This window comes from Mauremys reevesii, linkage group 1 (assembly GCF_016161935.1).
Source record: "Mauremys reevesii isolate NIE-2019 linkage group 1, ASM1616193v1, whole genome shotgun sequence".
Lineage (NCBI taxonomy): Eukaryota > Metazoa > Chordata > Testudines > Geoemydidae > Mauremys > Mauremys reevesii.
The window spans coordinates 284,493,470-284,517,298 of NC_052623.1; the positions used below are offsets into that span (position 1 = coordinate 284,493,470).

A 23,829-nucleotide genomic window follows, 5' to 3' on the forward strand; every position below is an offset into this window, starting at 1 on the left:
TTCTTAGGTGGAAGAAATGGGGTCATGGAACAAGCACACAGTACAAGGTACCACAAGTATTCAGCCAAATTAGAAACTGTCTGGAAGTCACAATGACAGCTGCAACTCTTCCGTTTTAGTGAGCTGTTCAGAGGAAAGTCTCCTCAGAATGATTCAGATTACATATATATGTCCAATAATGTCAAACTTATGCTAAGTTGAAATAGTGATTAAAAAAAAGTTAACGGGTGATATTACTATATTATCACTGCTAGCCAATCCATTTTCAAGTAATCCAAAAGAGAATCCCTGTTTTCTGGTATGCCACTCCACTTTTTTGATACATCGCTTCCTCTAGTGACGTTGTTTTGCATTGAGATTTTTTACAGTATCTTATTTATTCATCATCTCTTGGTTGTGATAAAATTTGACCTGGCTTGTACCATATTTTCTCCCAGTGTCACTCTCCCTGATACCTCTCTTGCTTCTGCTAATTGCTACAAATTCCCCCCAGATGCTTCTGAAAGTGCATCTTTTTTGGTTATTTTTTAAATCCTTTCCTGTCCTGTTTGCCGACTCCTGAGATGTCTTCTTATTCTTAATTTGTCTTTTTTTGTTCATTCACTTTCTTTCATTGTTTCTCTCATCACAAATCTGACATGTCTGAACTCATGTAACTCCCAGCCAAGACTTTTACTTTCTCCTGACAGTTTTCCCAGATCTCCTGATACCTTTATGGTCCATCAACCATTTTTCAAATGTGTTAGGCTGTTGGCTTTTTTATTTTATTTTATTTTATTTTATTTTTCTACATCCCTAACCACATTTGACAGCTCCCCTGGTCCATCTGATGTTTTCTTTGCTAAGGTAGAAGATCAGCAGTTTAAATGTGGGAGTTTAGAAATAATATCCCAAATAGTTCCATTGCAGGAAAAAAACACATGTAGGGAACTGGAAACTCTCTGCAAGGCTCTCCCTGACTCCCTATATGTGTGGAGTAGCACTGCCTGAGCTCTCCTGCTAGCCACTGCCTCTGTAAAGTCCCCTTAAGTTAGCTGATTAGGGAATGAGGCCCATGGCTTCAGTCCTTCCCCAGCTACCTTTCTCAGATACCCAGCCCAATGGAGAACAAGACTATGATTCCCTGTCCCCCACATCTAATGTGAAATTCTTAGTATTTTTCATTAACGTGGACTTCTCAAAGGGTGGCCGGCCCCTTTAAGTGAAGCAGGTCCAGCTCCCCTGTGCCAGAACAGTTGCTCCCAATGGGTATGTTTACACTGCGATTAAACACCCAGGTCTGGCCTATGTCATTGGACTCACAAGGCTCAGGCTGCGGGACTGTAAAATTGCAATGTAGATGTTCAGGAGACCCACAAGGGGCAAGGACCCCAGAACTGGGGCTCCAGCCTGCGCCCGAACATCTACACTGCAGTTTTAGAGCTCTGCAGCCTGAGCCCGGTCATCCGGGTCAGTCGGGTGTTTAATTGCAGAGTAGACACAGAGAATTTGGCTAATTGAGAGGGCAGGGCAGCACCAGGGCTAGGAGTGCTAGCTTGTCAGTAAGGAAAGGGGAGCAGGAGCAGTAGGGAGACCCCTGGAAGGGGAAACAGTGGGAACTTGCTGGGGAGAAAACCCAGGAAGGGGGGTGCTCCACTAAAAAAGCAAGGAAGGACTTTTTTAGTCCTTGCAGGAAGGACTGAAAGAGGCAAGGGGGAAATAACCTTGGAGCTGTAGCCCAGGGTGAGCGGAAGAGCTGTGCCTATGTTTGTGTTTGGAAAACAAAACCATGCTTGGGAAGAGAGGCTTGGAGTGGCAGTGGGTCTTTGTGGGCTGGAGACAAGCCAGCACCTTACAGAGACCATTTTAAAAAAAAAAAGGAAAAATGTTGATTTTGTGGGGTTTCAAATTTCATTTGGAGTCTCTTGCATGTCTCCAGTAGAATCCACTCACTATTTCTGCGTAAAAGTGCTGACTCTCTTGTGGATGTTGAAGTGGGAACTGAAATCTCCATTTCAATGCATGAGACCATTGGGGGATAATGCAGCAAAGACAACTTTGCTTAAGCTGCCTTAGTGATACAACTACACAGGGGCGGCTCTAGACATTTTGCCGCCCCAAGCACGGCTGCATGCCGCGGGGGGCGCTCTGCCGGTCGCCGGTCCCGCGGCTCCGGTGGACCTCCCACAGGTGTGCCTGCGGAGGGTCCGCTGGTCCTGCGGCTTCGCGGCACGCCTGCAGGAGGTCCACCGGAGCCGTGGGACCAGCGGACCCTCCACAGGCATGCTGCTGAAGGCTGTCTGCCTGCCGCCCTCCCGGCGACCAGCAGAGCGACCCCCCGGCATGCCGCCCCTACAACTACAGTTCATGTACGCGATGTGCAGCATTGATGCACATTGGCAGGGCAATGTGGGGATACTGAAATTGCAGCTGTGTGTGCTGATCCTGATCAATGGATCCAGAAACGTTCATGAACACTAAATTCACTTAGACTGGATCTCAGAATGTGCATGGTTCAGTGCTGACTTTAAGCATATACTGTCGGTTGTAAGTGATAGGGAGAAGGGACCGTGTCTTTTTATTTCTATTGTAAATGTAAGTACCCTTTGGGGGCACTGTGAAAGTAATAACAATATTGCATATGGGGATCCTCTGAAGGGCAAAGTGTCTCTTGAGAGGCAATTAACCCCTTCAGCTCCCAGGAAAGTTAGGGGAATCTCACAAGGTCAGGCAAATGTAGTACAAAGTGTGTATGTTACTGACTTCCTGCTTCTTCCCCCTGCACTTACTTTCCCTGTCTGGGTGCACACTGTTTTCCTGATTAATGGCTGAAAATTAGGATCACCACAGAAAAATCGGGAGACTGAGTAGCCAGCAGGTCTAGTGGATCAGCTGTATGAACATCTGTTTGGTAATCCCCTGAGGTCAGGGCATGGACTCTAGCCAGTCCATTGACTTGCATTCTAATCTGGAAAGTGATAAACATAAAGCTTTGTTTCATAACTTATCAGTAAATGCAAGGTAGCCTAGCAGCACTAGGAAGAAATTACCCAGGGAGACCTTGCAGAACGAGAGAGCATTCAGGTAGGTGCATCTGGAAGTTAGCCAAGAGAACCTGACTCAACTTGTAAATGGATTATTTATTTCTTCTATAAAAGAAAAATAGTGAACTTAACATGAACCTAAGATAGGTTGCTGGAAGTGTTTCTTACATCCCTGATTGTGAACCTGAATAACATTGAAATAAATATTGTTTATTGTTGTCCTTTCTGCTTGTGTTAGCAATATTATTTTTATTGCATAGTGCTCTCTTTTAATCAAAGCTCAAGTCACTTGTCTTGCATTAATGTATTATAGCACACATGTGAAACTGCCATATAATTTTCTTACTCTTCTCAGGGCCAAAATCACCCAATGGAAATAGAAAAGCATTCCTAACGCTACCTCAATTCCATGGCACCACAGCTCCAATGGAAAATTTTCTTCTTTGCTTAAGCATTAAGAGAGAGATGGTGTGGGTGTGACACTGTGTATGCCATGGTGCAGGGGCGGGCAAACTTTTTGGCCTGAGGGCTGCATCAGATTTTGGAAATTGTATGGAGAGCCGGTTAGGGGAAGGGGGCTTGGCCCAGCCCCCACCCCTTATCCGCTTCTGGCCCCCTGATGCCCCCCCGGACTCCTGGCCCATCCAACCCCCACATTCCCTGATGGCCCCCCTGGGGCCCCTTCCCCATCCACCCCCCGCTCCCTGTCCCCTGACACACACACCCCTGGAACCCCTACCCCTGACTGTCCTGTGCCGCCCCATCCAACCCCTCCTCTCCTTCCTGACTGCCCCCTGAGACCCCTGCCACATCCAACCACCCCTTCTCCCTGACCGCCCCTGGAACCCCTGCCCCTGACTGCCCCCTGCCTCCCCATCCAACCTTCTCTCCTTCCTGACTGTGCCCCCTGGGACCCCTGCCCCCATTCAACCCCTGTTCCCTGCCCTCTGACCACCCCTATCCACATCCTCGACCCCTGACCACCACCCCAAACTCCCCTGCCCCCCCCTTACCACGCTGCTTGGAGTACTGGTGGCTGGCGGTGCTGCAGCCGCGCCGTCTGGCTGGAGCCAGCCATGCACCATGCGGCACAGAGCACCGAGTCAGGCCGAGCTCTGCAGCTGTGCTGCCCCAGGAGCTCGTCACCCAGAGCCTTGCGCCAGCGACGCAGTGAACTGAGGCTGTGGGGGAGGGGGAACAGCAGGGGAGGGGCCGGAGGTGAGCCTCCTGGGCCAGCAGTTCAGGGGACGGGCAGGAGGGTCCTGCGGGACGTAGTTTGCCCACCGCTGCCATAGTGGTATGGAGAGCCTCAACTCAAAGAGAAATGGGCGAGATGGGAAGGAGGCAGGGCCATAACCCTACCTTTTCTCTGCACCAGTCTATTTTGGTGGCAGGGCACGCAGTGGGTACAGGCACCAACATCCTTCAGCATAGTACAGTCTGTGCACTTCCCCTGCACATCAAGGATCTGGGGAAGGAATGGTCCGTACTCAGGAAAGTGCCAAAGTGGTACAGTTTTGCCTTAGGTCTGAGAATATTATTTCATGTTTCATCTAAACCAGTTTCTAATATTACAAAAAAACAAAAGTTAAACACTTCCCCACTGTACTGTCAAGGGGGATTATGTCCTACTTTGAATATAGCAGCACTTTTCTGGCAATACTGTAGTGCTCTCAATTCTTCTAGAAAACTAGATCTTCAATGTTTCTTTGCCAAAAGGCTTTTTTCTCTTTCCCAATTTTCCAAATCTGAAACTATATGATAGATTTATTGTAACCAAAAATATATAATATTCAGATAGCGGATTTTTAAAATGAGGTGAGATTTAAATGTTTTCCAGAAAACTAACTTTGAAAAAGTTTATTCTTTGAAATTTGTCTGCCCCCCTTGTCTGTGTGGCCGGCATTCACAAATGTATTTCTCTCTGTGTATTCCCCTTCCCAGGCACTCTCATTCTTTCTCTTTTCATATTACTAGGAAGGGGACAAGCAATTAATCAGAGAAACAGCCACACACCAACTTAATTCGGAGCGCTATGTTCACACTTTTAAAGACTTGTCAAATTTCTCAGGATCTATAAATGTTTCCTACCGCTATCTAGCTGGCACACCTTTGCCAAGGAAAAGTAAGTAACCAGAATCTGACTTTCATTAAATGAAATAAGATGTTACCTCAGACTTTTTTTACATACATTAATTATTTCATTTTAGAACTGTGTGAAAACTCTTTGACCTACAGTGACATTCACAATGCTGCCTGCTCCATAGATTTCCCATGGTACTTCTGCACAGGGATGATACAGGGGAACAATGTAGGTGCACTTCTGGGTCTCCATGGATTGAGATGGGTAGAACCACTGAATCCTCACTTATGTGGATCCTATAGCTGGGAACAACCATATATAGGGCATGAAGGTCATTCCATAAGCTGGGACCATAAAGGGACTGAGCCACAGCACTATAGCCTGCAATGGGGAGCGGAGTAGATTTTCCTACACTCAGGCTCCAGGTAGGACAGTTCCAAATAGTCTGGCTATTCTGACTTTATGCAGTTGGTCTAATAAAAGATATTGTCTCATCCACCTCATTTCGTTAATATTCTCACTTTAGGCAGGAGTCAAGACTTTCACCCTCACACTGAAACATGCCAATATTTGGCTTTCGACAGGTCACCTTGGGGCACCAAATCAGTCATTTCACGCACACAAACAAAGGAGATGAGGGTCAGAATGGAGAAGTCCAAACATATAGCCAATGCATAAGTCCAAGCACCGAGAGAAAAATAAGACATCTGTGAGTTGCTGGTCTTCCTAGGACAGGGTTGCAATGTAAATTTTAGTTTAAATAAGGTTTGAGAAGTTTGGGGTTGTGCAGGCAGTGCTGATGACTGATAGTATTTGTACTACACCCCACTACAACTCCATTTTGAGTAGACAGCTTAGAGGAAGGCCACAGAACACCTCATTGGAACATGGTCGCAATATTTCACCCATGCTCACATTATCTGCAAAATTTTGCAAATCAAAACATTTACGTCGAGTTTTGGTCAGCTGCAATGGAAATGAAGCATACTAGTTTTAACATGAACCTATTTTTTACAGAAAATATGGGGATAAACTGATTTTCTTAAAAATGTAGTTGCTTGCAATTCCAACAGAGATTGCATTCCATCCAAACAGCTAGATTCTAATAATAGATTTGGAGTACATGTTAACAAATATCTGAAAGAATTAAGCTAATGCTGTATGCACATGTGCAAGAAGAGCTATTTCAAAATACTGCAGAAGGCAAAATCTCACGCAAAAGATTTTAAATGCACTAAAAACTACTTATAGAACTACTTTTACTTATATATACTTATATATATATATACTACTTATATATAGAGAAAGGTATAATATTCAGTAGTAAATTGTATTGTACTTTTAAGTAAAATCTGATTTACTTGTCTCAAATTCAATACCCTAGTCTGTTTCTTACTGAAAATATGAAGGAAGTTTGTAATAGGAATTCTAACAAGGAAAAATTAGAGAATTGGGAAATATTTTAAAACTGAAAATGCTAGATGAAATCATCCATGAAAAGTTTAGAAATCCTCAAAAATATGTATAAATGTAATCAAGCTTGTTATGGTACCATAAAATGGTAAAAGCAAGGCGATTATTCTTTAACTTATACTTTTGTGCTATTTTTCATAATGGCTTGACTTAAGAACAATTTGCGATCCATAACTTTTCAATCCCTTTTCTTTATAGCTTTAACATTGGCTATATGTATTTCTTTTTTTCTAATAGGCATATATGCACACATCACTTTGGCTTTAGTCCATTTCACAACACTTCTTGCAGTTAAGAAACTAATGTTTAATTCAATAGTCTCCATATGTCAGATTGCTTACAATATAATTCTTCTTTCATGAAAAAGCATAGAACAGTCTTTGTAGCATACAGCTTAATATGTTTACATATCAACCATCCCAGACGTCATCATTCAGAAGGTTTATTTAGTACACTACAGGCCTGGAGGCTAGCTTTGTTGCTGTATGATTTTCAAAGCCTGATTCACATTCAGTTAATCGTTCTGTCTGAATTTTCTTTTGCACAGGGTATCTTACAATTGGACTATCCTCAGTCAAACGGAAAAAGGGGAATTATTTGCTCGAGACGATCAAGTCCATATTTGAGCAGTCAAGTTATGAGGAACTGAAGGAAATTACGGTGGTGGTTCACCTAGCAGATTTTGACTCATCCTGGTGTGAAGGGATGGTCCAGGATATTTCACAGAAATTTGCCCATCACATCATTGCTGGCAGGTTAATGGTTATCCATGCTCCTGAGGAGTACTATCCAGTACTGGATGGCCTTAAGAGAAATTACAATGACCCAGAAGACCGTGTGAAGTTCCGATCAAAACAAAATGTAGATTATGCTTTCCTGCTTAACTTTTGTGCTAATCTTTCTGATTATTATGTCATGCTAGAAGATGACGTTCGATGCTCTAAAAACTTCTTGACTGCTGTTAAGAAAGTAATTACTTCGCGAGAAGGTTCCTATTGGGTGACTCTGGAGTTTTCCAAACTGGGCTATATTGGAAAGCTATACCACTCCCATGACCTCCCACGCCTGGCTCATTTTTTGCTGATGTTTTACCAGGAAATGCCTTGTGATTGGCTGCTAATCCATTTCCGTGGGTTGTTAGCTCAAAAGGATGTCATCCGCTTTAAGCCATCTCTGTTCCAGCACATGGGATATTATTCATCCTACAAAGGAGCTGAGAACAAACTAAAGGATGACGACTTTGAAGAGGATTCGTTTGACATCCCTGACAACCCGCCCGCAAATCTTCACACCAACATGAATGTATTTGAAAACTACGAGGCAAGCAAGGCTTACAGCAGCATTGATGAGTACTTCTGGGGAAAAGCTCCTTCTACTGGAGATCTCTATGTGATTGTATTTGAAAAGCCTATTAAAATCAGTAAAATTAAAGTTATCACTGGAACAGAAGACCGGCAAAATGACATCTTGCATCATGGAGCCCTGGAAGTTGGGGAAAAGATTGTAGGGAGCAAAAAAGGGAGGCAATGTACTACTTACTTGAGACTAGGGGAGTTCAAAAATGGAAATTTTGAAATGACAGATGTGGAGCACAAAGTTTTGTTTGATATTAACTGCATGAGAATACTTGTTACCAAAAGTCAAAAAGAATGGCTGATCATTAGGAGCATTAGTATTTGGACTTCTCAGCCACCAAATCAATAAGGCAAAATTACTGAAGCTGGTCCTCCTCCTTTCATGGTGGAGTGAATGCCATCGGTTGGGTCCCAACTGGTGTCATTCCCCAAGGAGACTGACTGACTTCCAATTATTTACTGTTGACACTGGAAATCTGGGGAAATCATAAAACAAGCAAAAGCAATTTATTTTGTACTAGTCCGCCAGGCAATATACAAACACTAGTTTGTTGGAATGTTTGAATTTTATAGGAAATGCAAACAAGTTCTCATCCATCACTTAAGATTCAGAAATCCTTCTCTTTTATTTTAATTTATCCTTTGGGAAAAACTGCTGTACTAAAGAAAGCCAATGCTTTTCCATTATTCAGAAGTTTTTTAGGCTTTGACCAGTATGTTGTCAGATGAAATTTGACTCCATCATATCCACATATAAATTAATAATCAGATGGTAGTACATGTTTGTACAATAGTTGGTGGTGTATTTGTGTGAAAGACAGTTGTGATAATGAAAGTCCGTTAATGGAGCTTGCGATTTCATTTGAGCACTGTAAGAAAACAGTGTGGTTAAACATTGCAACTTATTTTAAATGAAAATACATGTACAGTTATAGCTCTGACATGACAATACTGTAAAAATAGTTAATTGCATTCACTATCCTGTCTCAACAAATATGCTTTGTTCTTCTCCCGGGGTCCTGGCATTGAAATGTGTCACCAGTTGTATTTTCTGTCACATGGGGACCAACCCTGCAATCCTTATTCAAGCAGTCACATGGTCAATGGGAGTTTTGCTTGAATAAGGACTGCAGGATCAGCCCCTGAGCTTTAAGGACAAAAATATCCTTTTGGATTTGCATGGCAGTAGTTTTCATCTTTAATATTCTCTCTTCCAGCACATTCAGAGCTCCCAGTGATGTCAGTGGGAGAACTGCACAAAGCTGAGCACTACCATATGGTCCAAGAGAAGAATTTTGCACTCAGTGTTTAGATCAGTGGTGGGCAACCTGGGGCACATCAGGGTAATCTGATTGCTGACACTGAACATCTGCAGGCATGGCCCCCCGCAGCTCCCAGTGGCCGCGGTTCACTATTTCCAGCCAATGGGAGCTGCAGGAAGCAATCAGATTATCCTGATGGGCCACATGCAGCCTGTGGGCCACAGGTTGCCCACCACTGGTTTAGATGACCATCTCTCATCCAATGCAAATGAAAGATCTATAAGGTTCAGCAGTAGAGGCTGAAGGTGATCACTGATCTTCCCTGGTTGATGTCTCTGCAATAGCGCTGTGTGAAACATCTCCTACTATTTGCAAAAGCAAGAATCTTGGTTTCGCTGGATGTGTGAGAAGTAAATACTTTGTCAAGTTAGCTTTGAATTTTTTCAGATTTTTCAATGCTGAATAAATTGTTTTAGGAGCTCAGATGATGTCCCCAGATTTCAGATGTCCCCAGATGATGTTTTGGTCTATATATTTATATACTACCTAGAACTGTTCCTTTGAGGTGCTGAGCACCTACTGACAGGGGCTGATTGTCCTCCATTCCTATTGGCTTCAGTCGGAGTTGTGAGCTTTAATACCTCACAGAATCAGACCCCATATGTATACAATATATATTATATATAAACACATCTGGATTACCATAGACTCATAGACTTTAAGGTCAGAAGGGACCATTATGATCTTCTAGTCTGACTTCCTGCACAACTCAGGCCACAGAATCTCACCCACGCACTCCTTTAACAAACCCCTGACCAATGTCTGAGCTATTGAAGTCCTCAACTTGTGGTTTAAAGACTTCAAGGTGCAGAGAATCCTCCATCAAGTGACCCATGCCCCACACTGCAGAGGAAGGCGAAAAAAACCCAGGGCCTCTGCCAATCTGTCCTGGAGGAAAATTCCTTCCCGACCTCAAATATGGCAACCAGCTAAACCCTGAGCATGTGGGAAAGACTTACCAGCCAGACACCCAAGAAAGAATTCTCTGTAGTAACTCAGATCCCACCCTATCTAGTGTCCCATCAGAGGCCAGAGGAGATCTTATTATTCTTTAAGGCATTCCAAAAACTTTCTTTAAAGATACTGGGAGCTACACAAGTATATCAATAGCAGCACAGACAAACACTATATTACTAGTCTCATGAATATTGTGGTAATCATCAAATTGCATGTGCTGGTTTCAGTTGAATCTAGGAGGTAAGGATTAAATTGCAAGAATGCCTGTACTGACCAAAAACTCCAAGTGGAAGTGAACTGAATATTGTGCTCTGCATACTAGCAAGCCTGAAATGGCTATTTCATAAGGGCAGATTATTCACAGGTCTACAAGAAGCAGCAATCTAATTGCTTTTCCTGATTCATAAATCCTACTAAATTCAGATGCAGGTTTGGCAAATCCCTACTTACAGCAGCAATGTACTTTAAAATAGATGGTCTAGTAAATACCTTTACAAAGTACACAAAAGTGTCCCCTTCCCAAAGAGAAGAGTCTTTGTTTCTCTTGTATCTTAATACCTACCCAGGACTCTAATCTCTGTGAAAACATGATATTTTAAATACAGTTTGGCAGTTCAACTTCAGACACCACTGCAGTTTAGCTAAATTAAAAATACCCACTAAGCTTAAACCAATACTTATCTAAATATACATGAAAGACTTGCTATTTATATTTCAAATTATTTTCCATGGTAACCAGTTAATTTTATGGTCAACCCTAATACTCCTTTAAACACACAATAAATTCCTTTTTTGCTTCATTTACCATTAGTGACAAAGAAATTTCAATAAGGAGCACTGAATACCTGAAAACTGGTGTAGAAACTAGCTACCTGGTTATATATAAATGTGCTGTTTCCAAAACAAATACATTTTGAATTAGCACAGATTGTAAACACAATCCCAAGGCTTTAGATGCCCATGCAATCAAAGCCATATTCAATTTTAATGTTTTAGAATAAATTAAATGTTCTCTGCACAAACCTGAAGTAATTTAATAGCTATTTTTCAACCATAAATAGTAAATATTTTGAAAATCATTTATTGAGCTCTGCTTCCCCCTCCCCGCCTTCCGTCCTTCCCCTCCCCTCCCCCCAAAAAATCTTATCATTAATGAAGCTGGAAAAAAGCACATGTTGCTATGTTTACTGAAAAACAAACTATTTTGTAGTTATGACAACAATTTTGGGGGGTGAAATTCACCCCAATGCAGAGGAATGGCACAAGGTCCTTTCCATCAGTTAAATCCCATTTAAAGCCTATTTTCATGGCTTATGTTGGACTAATGCTGTCCCTATGCATCAGGATAAATTTCATCTTTGTGAATGTGACTGGCAAATTTTATACATGATTTTTTTGAAAATGATGATTTTCCCCCCTCCCCACCTGGAATAAATTTACAAGAATAAGAGTTTTTCAAAAGTTAGCATTTTGCTATGCATCTTGCAAAAAAAGCTATTTCTTAGCAAAAGGGACATTATTTAATCATATTTGTGAATTCTCACCAACATTCCCCAAAGTACTGGATTTTCTTCTTTTTATTTGTGACTACTGAAGAAGCAAATAATTGGTAGTTTCACACAGTTCTATTCACTGGTGAGTACAGGTGTTCCTATGTTTTTGTTATTGTGTATTTCTTGTGTTCATTTGTGGATCAAATGTCCAGTTCCCTTGTACTGAAATGGAAATGTAGAACCATTTTTTAAATACGATACTGTAGCCTGCATACAAATGGATCTATTCTTCATTGGGCATATATGTATAATTCCACTGGCATTACTTGGAGTTGCATATGTGCATCAAAGGGAAAATAGATTTCTTAAAATGTAATGCCCGTGGGCTTTTTTTTCTTTACTAAGAGTCAGTTTTTTCCATCCTTATTCATAATGGATAGTCCCTTTGACTAGGACCAGTTGAGGAGTAAACTACTACTTAATATGAGTAAGGAGGAAGAATCTAGCCTTAATTTGCTGTGGTTTACTCTACAAATCCAAGTGAAAGTAGTTGTCTGGCTACACCATATCATTGTTTATTCCTTGTACTGTATATTCTCTAATGAAGAGACTTCACTAAGGTGCTATCTGAATGTATTGTTTTTACATCAGTCTGATCTGATATGATCTGTTTTAGCATTCACCCAGTACTCTGTTGTGTTAGGCACAGTTAATGTTTTGTTTTTTTAAAGAAAGCAAATTAAGATCCTTTTCTTTACTGGATTAAAAATAAAATCAAAATTAAAGTGCTTCACCTTGGAAAACTGTAAAAGGGAACATGGTTAGACATCTTATCTGCAAATACAACCGGCCTTCATTTTGAAATGTTATACCAGTCTTGGTGGAATTGACACCACTGATTAATCACATCTGACGTCTGCATTTGTGATCCCTGCATGTTTGAATGAGTTAGAAGTTAACAGCAGTGACACATTATGTATAATGAGATGATGTAAAATAGCACATTCTCATATGGCATAGTGCAGTGCTTTGCAACAACCAGGTGGGTTATACACGTGGATTCCAATGAAAACAACAAATATGATTCCTTTCTCTGTCAGATTCTAAATAAGGTAAATAACTGGAATCACAACCACTGTGTCAGCTTTCTCATATGCTCTCACTGAAGTTAATTGCAAAATTTCAACTGGCTTCAATGGGAACAGGATTAGTGCTATGTAATATTCACACTTGGAGGTGTGGATTTCAAGGTTCATGAAGTAACTATTTATGCAGAACTAAAACCAAAAATCTATGGTCCTTATGTTTCCATTTTTCTTCTCAGCACTAAAGATGGCCTGAAAGGGAAGTAGCCTCCTTGCTGGTTGCTCTTTGTATCATAGCTCTACTGCAGTGCGACATCATTCCCACCTTGCCTCCAGAGGCTCTTCTAGGAGTTTTGAAACAGTGAATCTATTCCAGTGTTACCTAATCTACAGTATTATTTCTCAAGTGCCAGTTGCGGGTAGTACTTCTGAAAACAATGTTGTATAGAGACAGGATCGATACTGCCATAAATGATGATTGAGAAGAGAAAGTATTAGTGTGTCACTACTATAAAACTTAGAGAAATCCAAAACAGAGTGGGCCAGCTTTTATTCGTTATTGGATATTTGCTAGTTGTCAAACTGCCTACTAAGGACCCAGGGTGAAATTCACCCCTGTACAGAGAGCCAACAAATGGCCTATACATCATTTATATCCTAATTAAGCCTTGATAATTAAGTGGGATTTAAATAGTTAATCAAGCCTTGTGCTGGTCCTATGCACAAGTGTGTGTGTATGCATTTTGCCTTCAACTAATGAGTCTGAACATAAAAAAGCAAATTTTTATTTCCTCTGTTCACTTCGTTAGATACAGCTATGTCTTCCTTTTGTCCTTCCAATTGCCCTTTATTCGCTCATATTTTCTTTTTTCTTCCTAGCGCTTTAGAAAATCAGGACTTCTGGGACTGCAGAGTTCTTAGGTTAAAATCTGAATTCTGGTTGCCTTTGAATTGCTGTATTTCCCCCATCTCTGTATGAAATGATCCAGTTTCTTACTATGTTTGGCAAATAAGCCTCACAAGCATGAAGTTCAATTTTGTTGGCTGTTCCCCATCACACAAACTGTTATTAGGACGAGGTTGTCTGGATAACTATATCGAGCAAAGCTTTTTGATTTTGTTTGTTTTTTGTGAGGTTTTTTTTTAATTAAGTTTATTTCCCAAGGGTAAACAGATACCTTATAAAAAGTGTTGGTGTTTAATTTTTAAAACAAGGATCCAAACTTTCTTTGTGGTTATACTGCATCTTTTGTGAGCAGTTTGAAAAGATGACATATACACACAAGGCCGTGGTAATAAGAAAAAAAATGAATACAAGAACTAAATATATTTAGTAGAGGAAGAAACCATGTGTTGCTGGGCAACTGGATCAAATGGGTATATTTCTTTTGTGGAATTGCACTTAAGCCATTAAACTTCTTGTTTAAAGGCAGAGGAATAGCATACTCCTTCCTGTCCGCATATTGCATTAACCCTTTTACAGAGAGACATCCACATGGCCCAAGCTTTGTCCTGTTCTTGCTGCTTCAATGAAAATAATGTGTTCACCTTTAAAAAGGATTGACCTAGGCATGCTCAGAGATGTGGCCCAGAAACGATTGTATTCGCAATCTACTCAGGTCAGTGCGGTTCGGCAATGGAATAATCTTGTCTACCTACATGAATAGAGTTGTGGCAGACATGGGGAAATACTTATTTATCCTTGCTATAGTACCTGTAATTTATTTTAAAATAAATGAAATGACATGAAAAGACTTTTTGTGCTAACATCTTTCAGGGAGTGGTTATAGAATGTTCTTTTAACTGTGCATACCACATTTTAGTTTATATAACTACTGCCAAAAATGCCTCTTTCTAGCAATGAAAGGCATAATTCTGTAGAAAATTGGACAAATGGGGTATGTTCACTTTCAGTTCAAGATTTGTATCTGCATTGTTCTGATAGCCCAATGTTAGATGAATTACCACAGAAGTTGAAGAAGGTGAAGGTAAAACCTTGAGGCTACTTTCCTCAATGCAACCTGCACTGATGACAACTGCGGTTGCGAGGGCTAATTTCAGGGCCTCGCATCTCCTCTTGCTGCTACTTAGTAGCTACTGAGCGTCACTGGCTTTTTACATGAAGGCTATATTCAATTGCTTTATGATTCATCATTCATCATTCATGCCCGTCACCCCAACCGGGGTATGGGCCGCCAACAACAGATCTCCATAGTCTTCTATCCTGGGCCATTCGCTCTAGCTGGTTCCAGGTATAGCCCATTTTTTTGCTATCAACCTGAATTCCACTGCAGTGCCTGTCTGGTGATGTTGGTTGGCTACAGATCAATTCACACTCTCCAGCCTGTTCTAAACGCCTTGAATCTCTACACACAGGAAGCAGTAAGAGAACAAAAGAAAATACAGAACAGTACAAGCAGAATTAAGAATAATACAAGTATCTTTCTAATACTCACTAGGACTTGATTCAGGTAACATATATTGCCACTTATGAGATATCAGATCCTGTGTAACATTTAAATTTGTATTTCCCATAGTACACTTCCTGACATTATATATGTATATATATGTGTGTGTGTGTGTGCCCTCCCTTCCGCTCTATCTCTCTCATTTATTTCAGTACTGAGCATATCAGAATCATGGAAGAGGTGAGGTAAGGTGCAAATTGACCCTTATCTCTTTTTAATAAATCAAATCTACTGTTACCATTGATTTCTCAGCATTAATCTCTTCATTTGGCCATTGGTCATTATTTTGAAATAGCATATCCACTGGAAAGACAATAAACATGCCAATAATTCAATTTTAAAAGCCCCAGGAGAACAATGTGAACAAACCCACTCTCTGCATTGATAATGACGATACAATTTTCAGTTGTCAAAATATGTGCTACTCTATACCCATGCACATCCAGCAAGTCAAATTGCTTTGTTTACCAGTCCTGCAAAGATTCTTGGGGTCAATTTTCTTTGGCTTTTGAGAGCTAAGCTAGTTTTCTGTCCTCCATGGAACTGAATAGCCTCATTCTAAAATAAATAAATAAATAAATCAGTTCATCTCTCTGGTGAATGTCTGGTTGGCTTTCAAAGATGGAGTTTCTTGGGGGGTTTTTCCATAAAAACTGTCTAAGAGCCAGCATGTCTTGCCTCAGCCTCCTGCCCCCACCAACCCACTTATTTTCTTCTGGAATCAGAAAGTTTTTGTTTACCCATGGAGTCTTCAACTTCGTGAGCAGCTGACAAGGTTCACACCAGCATATATCTTCCTTTAAAGATTCTTTCTTTGTAGGAGGATTTGAAGTAGAACTCAATATTCCCCAAAGGAGATAAAATGTTTGCTTGAACATCCCAAAAGTCTAAAATTCCTGAGAGACTTTGAGGAGGGAAAAGGCAGTAGAACAGGTAAATAGAATTATATATATTAAAAATGCAGCAAAACCCCCAAAGCTACAAATTCCTCCTTTTCTAAAGACTCTGAGTTCCAGACACTCTAGTTAAAGAGAGAGACTCTTTTTTAATCAAACTAATGCGTCAAAAATAATTTGTGCTTTGGTTTTTCCACAGTGAATAGCTCTTTCTTTTGACGTTTAGTCACATTCCAAAGAACATAGCCTCCTGGGTAATACCTCTTGCCAAGATGTGGCATGTCTTTTGTAAACAGAGATCCTTTCTTCTGAATATCAGTTGCATTATAATTAGTATATTTAGCTAACCTGTAAATAAGAGTTAACTTATCCCTGACTTGCAATACTTGCAAAACTTTCTAAATATTTTTATTGGGGGATTAACTTAATGCCATATAATAGTTTTAAGACAAGCACATGGTTTAGGAGACACAACTCTGTTCTAATTTCAAGGTAGATTCTCCTAAAAAATCATATTAAGAGGACAGATTTGAATCCATAACAACTATATTTAAACTTTCCACTCTGCTAAAAAAAAGTTATCATCCTTGCTCCAGGGCTATGTGAATTTTTTTGCAAGTAAAGCTAAATTGCTGGAAAAAATGTCTTTCCGCCTGATATTTTCATTAGTTTTTGCCTTCAGCGTAACTGCACATCCCTCCAACTTTGCTTCCAGAAACTAAGTTTCCTTGTATTACATGCTTCCTTCTACTCACCTATATTGGACCAAATCCTGAGCAAGCATAAATCAGCACAATTCTGTTTAACTCAATAGAATTACCCCAATTTACACCTTCTGAAGACCTAATCCATTATTTTCCTCAATGAACAGAGTCAAATTGGCTTGCAGTCAAATCGTTCTGGCAATGCTTTTTGGAATGTTCACAGAATTGTATAACATTTTGAAAAATTTTGAAAGATTTTGCCAGGATCTAAAGCTAAAGTTATATTAAAATCCCACAGATGTCAAACCATAGTCAGAATTCTCAAAAAAGAAAGTTTAGATGTAGCTCTCACTTCCCTAGCTTTCTCCTACTTTATTTTAGGACTCTGATACCCACACTTACTACAAGCAGTACCTTACACCATGAGAAGTCCCACCGTAATGGAGCTATTGGTGGAATAAGGTGCTACTCAGTATGAGTAAAGTTATCAGAATCTGGCCCTTAGTTATTTCCCTTGTAACTGTAGCAATGAAAAGTGCACCCGATTGATTGTTGCAATACAAAAGACAACTAAGCCACATTGCCAGTGATGGCTTCTGTCAATGGAATATGTCTTCCATTTCCTGCTCCTCACTCTGAGTTTGATCCAAAGCCTGTTGGAGTCAACGGGACTCTTCCTATTAACTGCAGTGTGCTTTGGATCCAGCCCATCTTTATTTGGATGACAGTTTCTGTCTGAGGTGTTTTACTCCAGTGCTGTATAATGTCACAGAACATTAACCGCAAAGGAAAACACCATTTTGGAGAAAAGTCCTGGGTCAAGTTCAGAGGAGAATCTTAGAGAGTCTAGATAGGAGCCAGAGTTTAAAGGTACTTAGGTGCCTAAAGATATGGATGAGCACCTGGTGTGTATTTTTTCAAAAAGCATCTAGGTACCTCACTCTCTCATTGATTTCAATTGATTTCAGATGCATAAAAAATCTGGCCCTAAGTCCCTGACCTGGCACATGTTTAACGTTATGTGCATGTTTAACGTTAAACAGTCCCAGTGAAATCAGGAGTTGGGGCTGAAGTTGGTGTAACTTACATCTTCTCCCAGCGTCATTGTGGTGCATGTTACATCAGTTTAAACTTTTCTACACTTTTATTACTTCCTTTTTTTTCCTTGGTTTTCCTCTGCACACCCCCACACTCCCCAGAAAGCACCCCTCTTGCCCTTATTTCTTGAATGACCCCTTTCAGGGCAGTGCTTTCTGGAATGACAGAGGGGCATGGCAGGAATATGCTTTGGGGTTACCTGTAAGAAAAATATGTCTTGGTGTTAAAACACCTGAAAGTAGAATTGCTAATAACTCAGTTCCAGTGGGGAATCATGGCCTATAGCTTGTCATGAGTTCAAGTTCTCTCTCTCTCTTTATTATTATTATTTATTTTATTTTACATATGAAGTACAAGGAAATGAAAAATTCTACTTTTACTCTTCTGGTTTATATAGATTTAGAACTTTTTCATAATTTAGCCACATGGAAACCTTTACCATCTGGTGAGCATTCTTTGGTTGGTCTCCCAGCCGAAGCTGCCCAGCATGTCTTGGAAAAGTTCCTAGCTCTTATTAAACAAATAACAAAATTCCTCTTTGTTGTTAGTTTATGGGCCAGATTCTACTCTCTGTTACACTGATACAAATCTGCAACTCCAATAGCATTTAAGAGCAAGCCCTGAGCCTGGATCTTTTATGACATGCAATATTTGATATAAAGAAGTATTTTATAAGGAAATAAATTGGTCTGATTACATCTTATAATGGAAATAGCAACACATGCTTAATTCAATACTAGCAAAAAAAATGGAGCCAGGATTTTACTCCTAGTTCATACCTTTACCATAGCCCTCAAGGGGCCATGCCCCATGCTTTGGGAATTGATCTTTTACAGTAAGAATACAGAAGCTTCCAAAACATCCTCTCATATGGTTAACTCTTGTTCCCTTTACTCCTGTGATTTTGGCCCTGAGGGTACATCTTCATTGCAGTAAAAGACCCACTGTACAGCCGTGGCTGGCCGGGGTCAACTGACTTGGGCCTGCTGGGCTCAGTCTGCAAGGCTATAAAATTGCAGTGTAGATATTCAGTTCTGGCTTCAGCCTGGGCTCTGAGACTCCGCAAGGAGGGGTGGGTCTCAGATCCCAGTCTCCAGCCCGAACCTAAATGTCTACACTGCAGTTTTATAGCACTGCAGCCCAAACCCCATGAGTCCAAATCAGTTAACCTGGGCTCTGAAACTTGGTGCTGTGGGTTTTTTCTTTCAGTGTAGACATACCTTTAGTGATGTAATGCAACCTGTGTAAAAACTCAGGACAAAGAAATTATTCTCTACTGTGTGTATGGCTAATGTTTTAGTAAACTGGGTCAAAAGAATTCTCACACACAGACACACAAATAATCAATTAGTAAAAGTGTTTATAGCCTTCAGGAGACCTGTACACATTTTATCTATTTTGCTGGAAACCAGCTCTGTTCTCTCATATGGCATTTCAGAACAGAGCTCTGACATAGATTGTTATTTGCAACAGCTTCCTAAGTGCTAGAATTGACCATGTTTTGTTTTAGCTTTGTTTGTTTGTTTTCCCAGTCCTTTTTTTAGTACTTTATTATGTCACAAGCAATCACTGTCTTTTACAGTTCCATTTCTTATTTAGCTGTGCTAGGGCCAATAAGGGGAACACCTGGTACTTCCCATCAGTCTTCTTCGCAGAGCTTGACCTATTTGTAACAACCACTTCATATGATGAATTTCACTCATTTTTTCTATCCGTTTACTATCTCAATTGTTCAAAACCACTTTGGGCCAGACTGTGGCAGTTAAAAACTGACCCATGTAGAAAAGAGGGTGGTGCTGAATTGTCCCAATAAGGTTATCAGGCGGCATTGTTCTTTTCAGTTCCTTGGTGAGCTCCCCCTACCCCCACCCCTGGTCACCATTTAGTCTGGTGCAATATGCATCCCCCTCCACATCTAGCCAGGGTAGAGAGAAGAATTATGATTGTTCCACCTATTATCTGTATCTTCTCTGGTGCCGTGTGTCAAGCGGATGCTGGTAGACAGCAGCCCTTGTGCTCAAGAGAGCACAGCAACAACAGTTGCCCTGCTGCTAGGAGAAATCAGCTTTCAGAAGAGATGGGGCAGTGACACAAAGGGTATGTCTACACTGTACGCTAAGCCTGGGTCTGTGGAACCTGGGCTTGTGGACTCAGTGGTATGTCAACACTGCAATTACATGCCCATGGCCGGCCCGTGTTAATTCAGGCTCGCGAGCTAAGGGTCTATTTAATTATGGTGTAGATGCTTGGGCTCAGACTGGAGCCCAAGCCCTGGGACCTTCTGGGCTCCAGCGCAAGCCTGAATGTTGACACCACAGTTAAATAGCCCCTAAGCCAGACCTTTGTACGTGCTAGACAGCTGGCATGGGCCAACCATGGGTGTTTAATTGCAGTGTAGACATACTCAGTGTTTCTAAGCCCATGCTTAAGCATCCACAATGCACTGTAAACCTAGGTTTACAATTGCTGGACCTGGGGCTCACAGCTGTGCTAACATGTCCATTCTGCACTACGTAGACCTTCTGACTCAGGTCTGCAGCATGACCTGCTTCCACAATGCAAAATGACAGGGCTTGGACCAGAGTCCCAGCACAATTTGGGCTCGGACCCAGCACCCTACCAGGGTGCTAGGACCCTGGTCCTGAATGCTTGCTGACCTGAGACAAGCTGTTTTGTATGTGGAATTGGATGGAAGAGGGGCTTGGGCTCACACCTGAATCAGAGCCCAGGTTTAGTGTGCAGTGTAGACATACCCACAGAAGAGGATGACACTGCTGCTCCCAGAGAGTTCTGTAATATCACATACCGTGGGCCTGATCCAAAGACCATTGAAGTCAATGGGAGTCTAGTCATTCACTTCAGTAGGCTTTGGATCAGGTCCTAATTTATCAGCTTTGTTTAATCATAAACCTGAGTTCAGCACAGGTGAGCTTCCTGAAGCAGGTATGCAAATGAAACGTTGCTCACTCAAATATTCTTGAACAAGCAAATAATATAAATTAGACTATGAACATGCTTCAGTGAAATTCTATTCAAAACTATTGCAAGCTCCATAAAAAACTAACCCACTATTTGACCCATGTTTAGAAAAGAGGTTCTTCTTCTCTGGAATCTCATGTGAGTTACATCTGTTCAAAAATGGGTCTAGGAAACTCTTACTCATAAGGATTATACCATTATAATGGCTGCCCAGGTAAATATCACAAAAGCACAGTGCAGTAGTGCTAGAGTCTATGAAACTAACATGTGGCACTGTAACAAGGTCGGCACCTGACTCCCACAAGCACCCAATCTTGTTAGGTGTGTCTGTGGTCTTTAAACCAAGCCAGCCCTGATATGGCGATGTATCCCCAGGACTTACTCCCTGTAGACATTATCTTCCTGCAGCCCTCCCCAGGCTCAGTCCCTACACAGTATCTGCAGTCAGCCAGGAGCTCTTTCATTGCTCCCTGGTCCCTGTTAGCAAATTGTTTTTGGCTCAGTCTTAGCAGCCAGCCTCTCACTCCGCTGGTCCCTGCCCCCACTTAGCTGTCCTTTGTGCTGCAGTTCCCTTAGCCAGCCATGCATGAAGTCCTTTCTTCTCCAGCTTCCAGCAGCAACTAACTGCTCTATTCTGCAGCTCCTTTTAAATGGCCCTCCTGGACCCTGATTGGCTGCTGCCATGCAGGGGAGAAAAGGTGGAGGAGTTGCACTGTATGATTGCTGAGAGTGGTATGATTGAAGAGAGTGGTATGATTGCTCAGATCTCCAGTATGAAACTGGAGAAAAGCCTGTTGAGAGTCTTTGGGTTTAGTTTAGAGGCAAGAGCAACAAGGGTGATGTCATGGTGGGTGTCTGTTATAGACCACCAGACCAGGAGGATGAGGTAGACAAGGCTTTCTTCGGACAACTAACAGAAGTTTCCAGATCACAGGCCCTGGTTCTCATGGGTGACTTCAATCACCCGGACATCTGCTGGGAGAGCAACACAGCAGAGCACAGACAATCCAGGAAGTTTTTGGAGAGTGTTGGGGAAAACTTCCTGGTGCTGGAGGAACCAACTAGGCATCATACTCCTCTTGACCTGCTGCTCACAAGCAGGAAAGAATTGGTAGGGGAAGTAGACGTGGGTGGCAAACTGGGCAGCAGTGACCATGAGATGGTTGAGTTCAGGATCCTGACAAAAGGAAGAAAGGAGGGCAATAGAATACGGACCCTGGATTTCAGAAAAGCAGATTTTGACTCCCTTAGCGAACAGATGGGCAGGATCCCCTGGAAGGCTAATATGAGGGGGAAAGGAATCCAGGAGAGCTGGCTGTATTTTAAAGAAGCCTTATTGAGAGCACAGGAACAAACCATCCTGATGTTCAGAAAGAATAGCAAATATGGCAGGCGACCAACTTGGCTTAACAGAGAAATCACAAAAACACAAAAAGGAAACTTACCAAAAATGGAAACTTGGCCAGATGACTAGGGAGGAGTATAAAAATATTGCTCGAACATGCAGGGGCATAATCAGGAAGGCCAAAGCACAACTGGAGTTGCAGCTAGCAAGGGGTGTGAAAGGTAACAAGAAGAGTTTCTACAGGTATGTTACTTACAAGAAGGTCAGGGAAAGTGTGAGACCCTTACTGAATGGGGGAGGCAACCAAGTGACAGATGATGTGGAAAAAGCTGAAGTACTCAATGCTTTTTTTGCCCCAGTATTCACAGACAAGGTCAGCTCTCAGACTGCTGCACTGGACAGCGCAGTATGAGGAGGAGGTGAGCAGCGCTCAGTGGTGAAAGAGCAGATTAAGGACTATTTAGAAAAGCTGGACATGCACAAGTCCATGGGGCTAGATGCAATGCATCCAAGGGTGCTGAAGGAGTTGGCTAATGTGAATGCAGGTCCTGGGGCTGGTTTTGTTCAACATCTGCATTAATGATCTGGATGATGGGATAGATTGCATCCTCAGCAAGTTCACGGATGACATTAAAGTGGGGGGGAGAGGTAGATATGCTGGAAGGTAGGGATAGGGTCCAGAGTGACCTAGACAAATTGGAGGGTTGGGCCAAAAGAAATCTGAGGAGGTTCAACAAGGACAAGTGCAGAGTCCTGCACTTAGGACAGAAGAATCCCATACACTACTAAAGTTTGGGGACTGACTGTCTAAGCAGCGATTCTGCAGAAAAGGACCTGGGGATGACAGTGGACAAGAAGCTGGATATGAGTCAACAGTGTGCCCTTGTTGCCAAGAAGGCTAACAGCATATTGGTCTGCATTAGTAGGCGTATTGCCAGCAGATCGAGGGCAGTGATTATTCTCCTCTATTCGGCACTGGTGAGGCTACATCTGGAGTATTGCATCCAGTTTTGACACCCCTACCCCACACACACTACAGAAAGGAGAGAGTACAGCGAAGAGCAATTAAAATGATTGGGGGGCTGGGGCACATGACTTATGAGGAGAGGCTGAGGGAACTGGGCTTATTTAGTCTTCAGAAGAGAAGAGTGATGGGGGATTTGATAACAGCCTTCAACTGCCTGACTGGCTCGGCTGTTCTCAGTGGTAGCAGATGACAGAACAAGGAGTAATGGTCTCAAGTTGCAGTGGGGGAGGTTTAGGTTGGATATTAGGAAAAACGTTTTCACTGGGAGGGTGGTGAAGCACTGGAATGAGTTACCTAGGGAGGTGGTGGAATCTCCATCCTTAGAGGTTTTTAAGGTCAGGCTTGACAAAGCCCTGGCTGGGATGATTTAGTTGGGGATTGGCCCTGCTTTGAGCAGGGGGTTGGACTAGATGACCTCCTGAGGTTTCTTCCAATCCTAATCTTCTATGATTCTATGACTCCCCTGCAGCCACTCTAGCCTGCTTGGAGGACCTCTCCACTGCTCCTTACCTGATATGAGT

At 41.8% G+C, this 23,829-nt stretch overlaps 1 protein-coding gene across 44 annotated transcripts in view; it reads left to right on the forward strand.

Moving 5' to 3' along the window:
* Nucleotides 1–8,463, forward strand: part of MGAT4C (MGAT4 family member C) — a 566,296-nt gene extending 557,833 nt beyond the window's left edge. For 43 of the 44 annotated variants that reach the window (XM_039520682.1, XM_039520655.1, XM_039520654.1 and 40 more), the window contains 2 exons: nt 5,001–5,148; nt 7,127–8,463. In XM_039520682.1, coding sequence (XP_039376616.1) covers nt 5,001–5,148; nt 7,127–8,283 — 1,305 coding nt within the window. In that variant the 3' untranslated portion in view covers nt 8,284–8,463. Of the gene's footprint in view, nt 1–5,000; nt 5,149–5,233; nt 5,335–7,126 lie in introns of those variants that run through there. The other variant, XM_039520691.1, reaches the window with a different exon arrangement.
* Nucleotides 8,464–23,829: the final 15,366 nt, after the last annotated feature.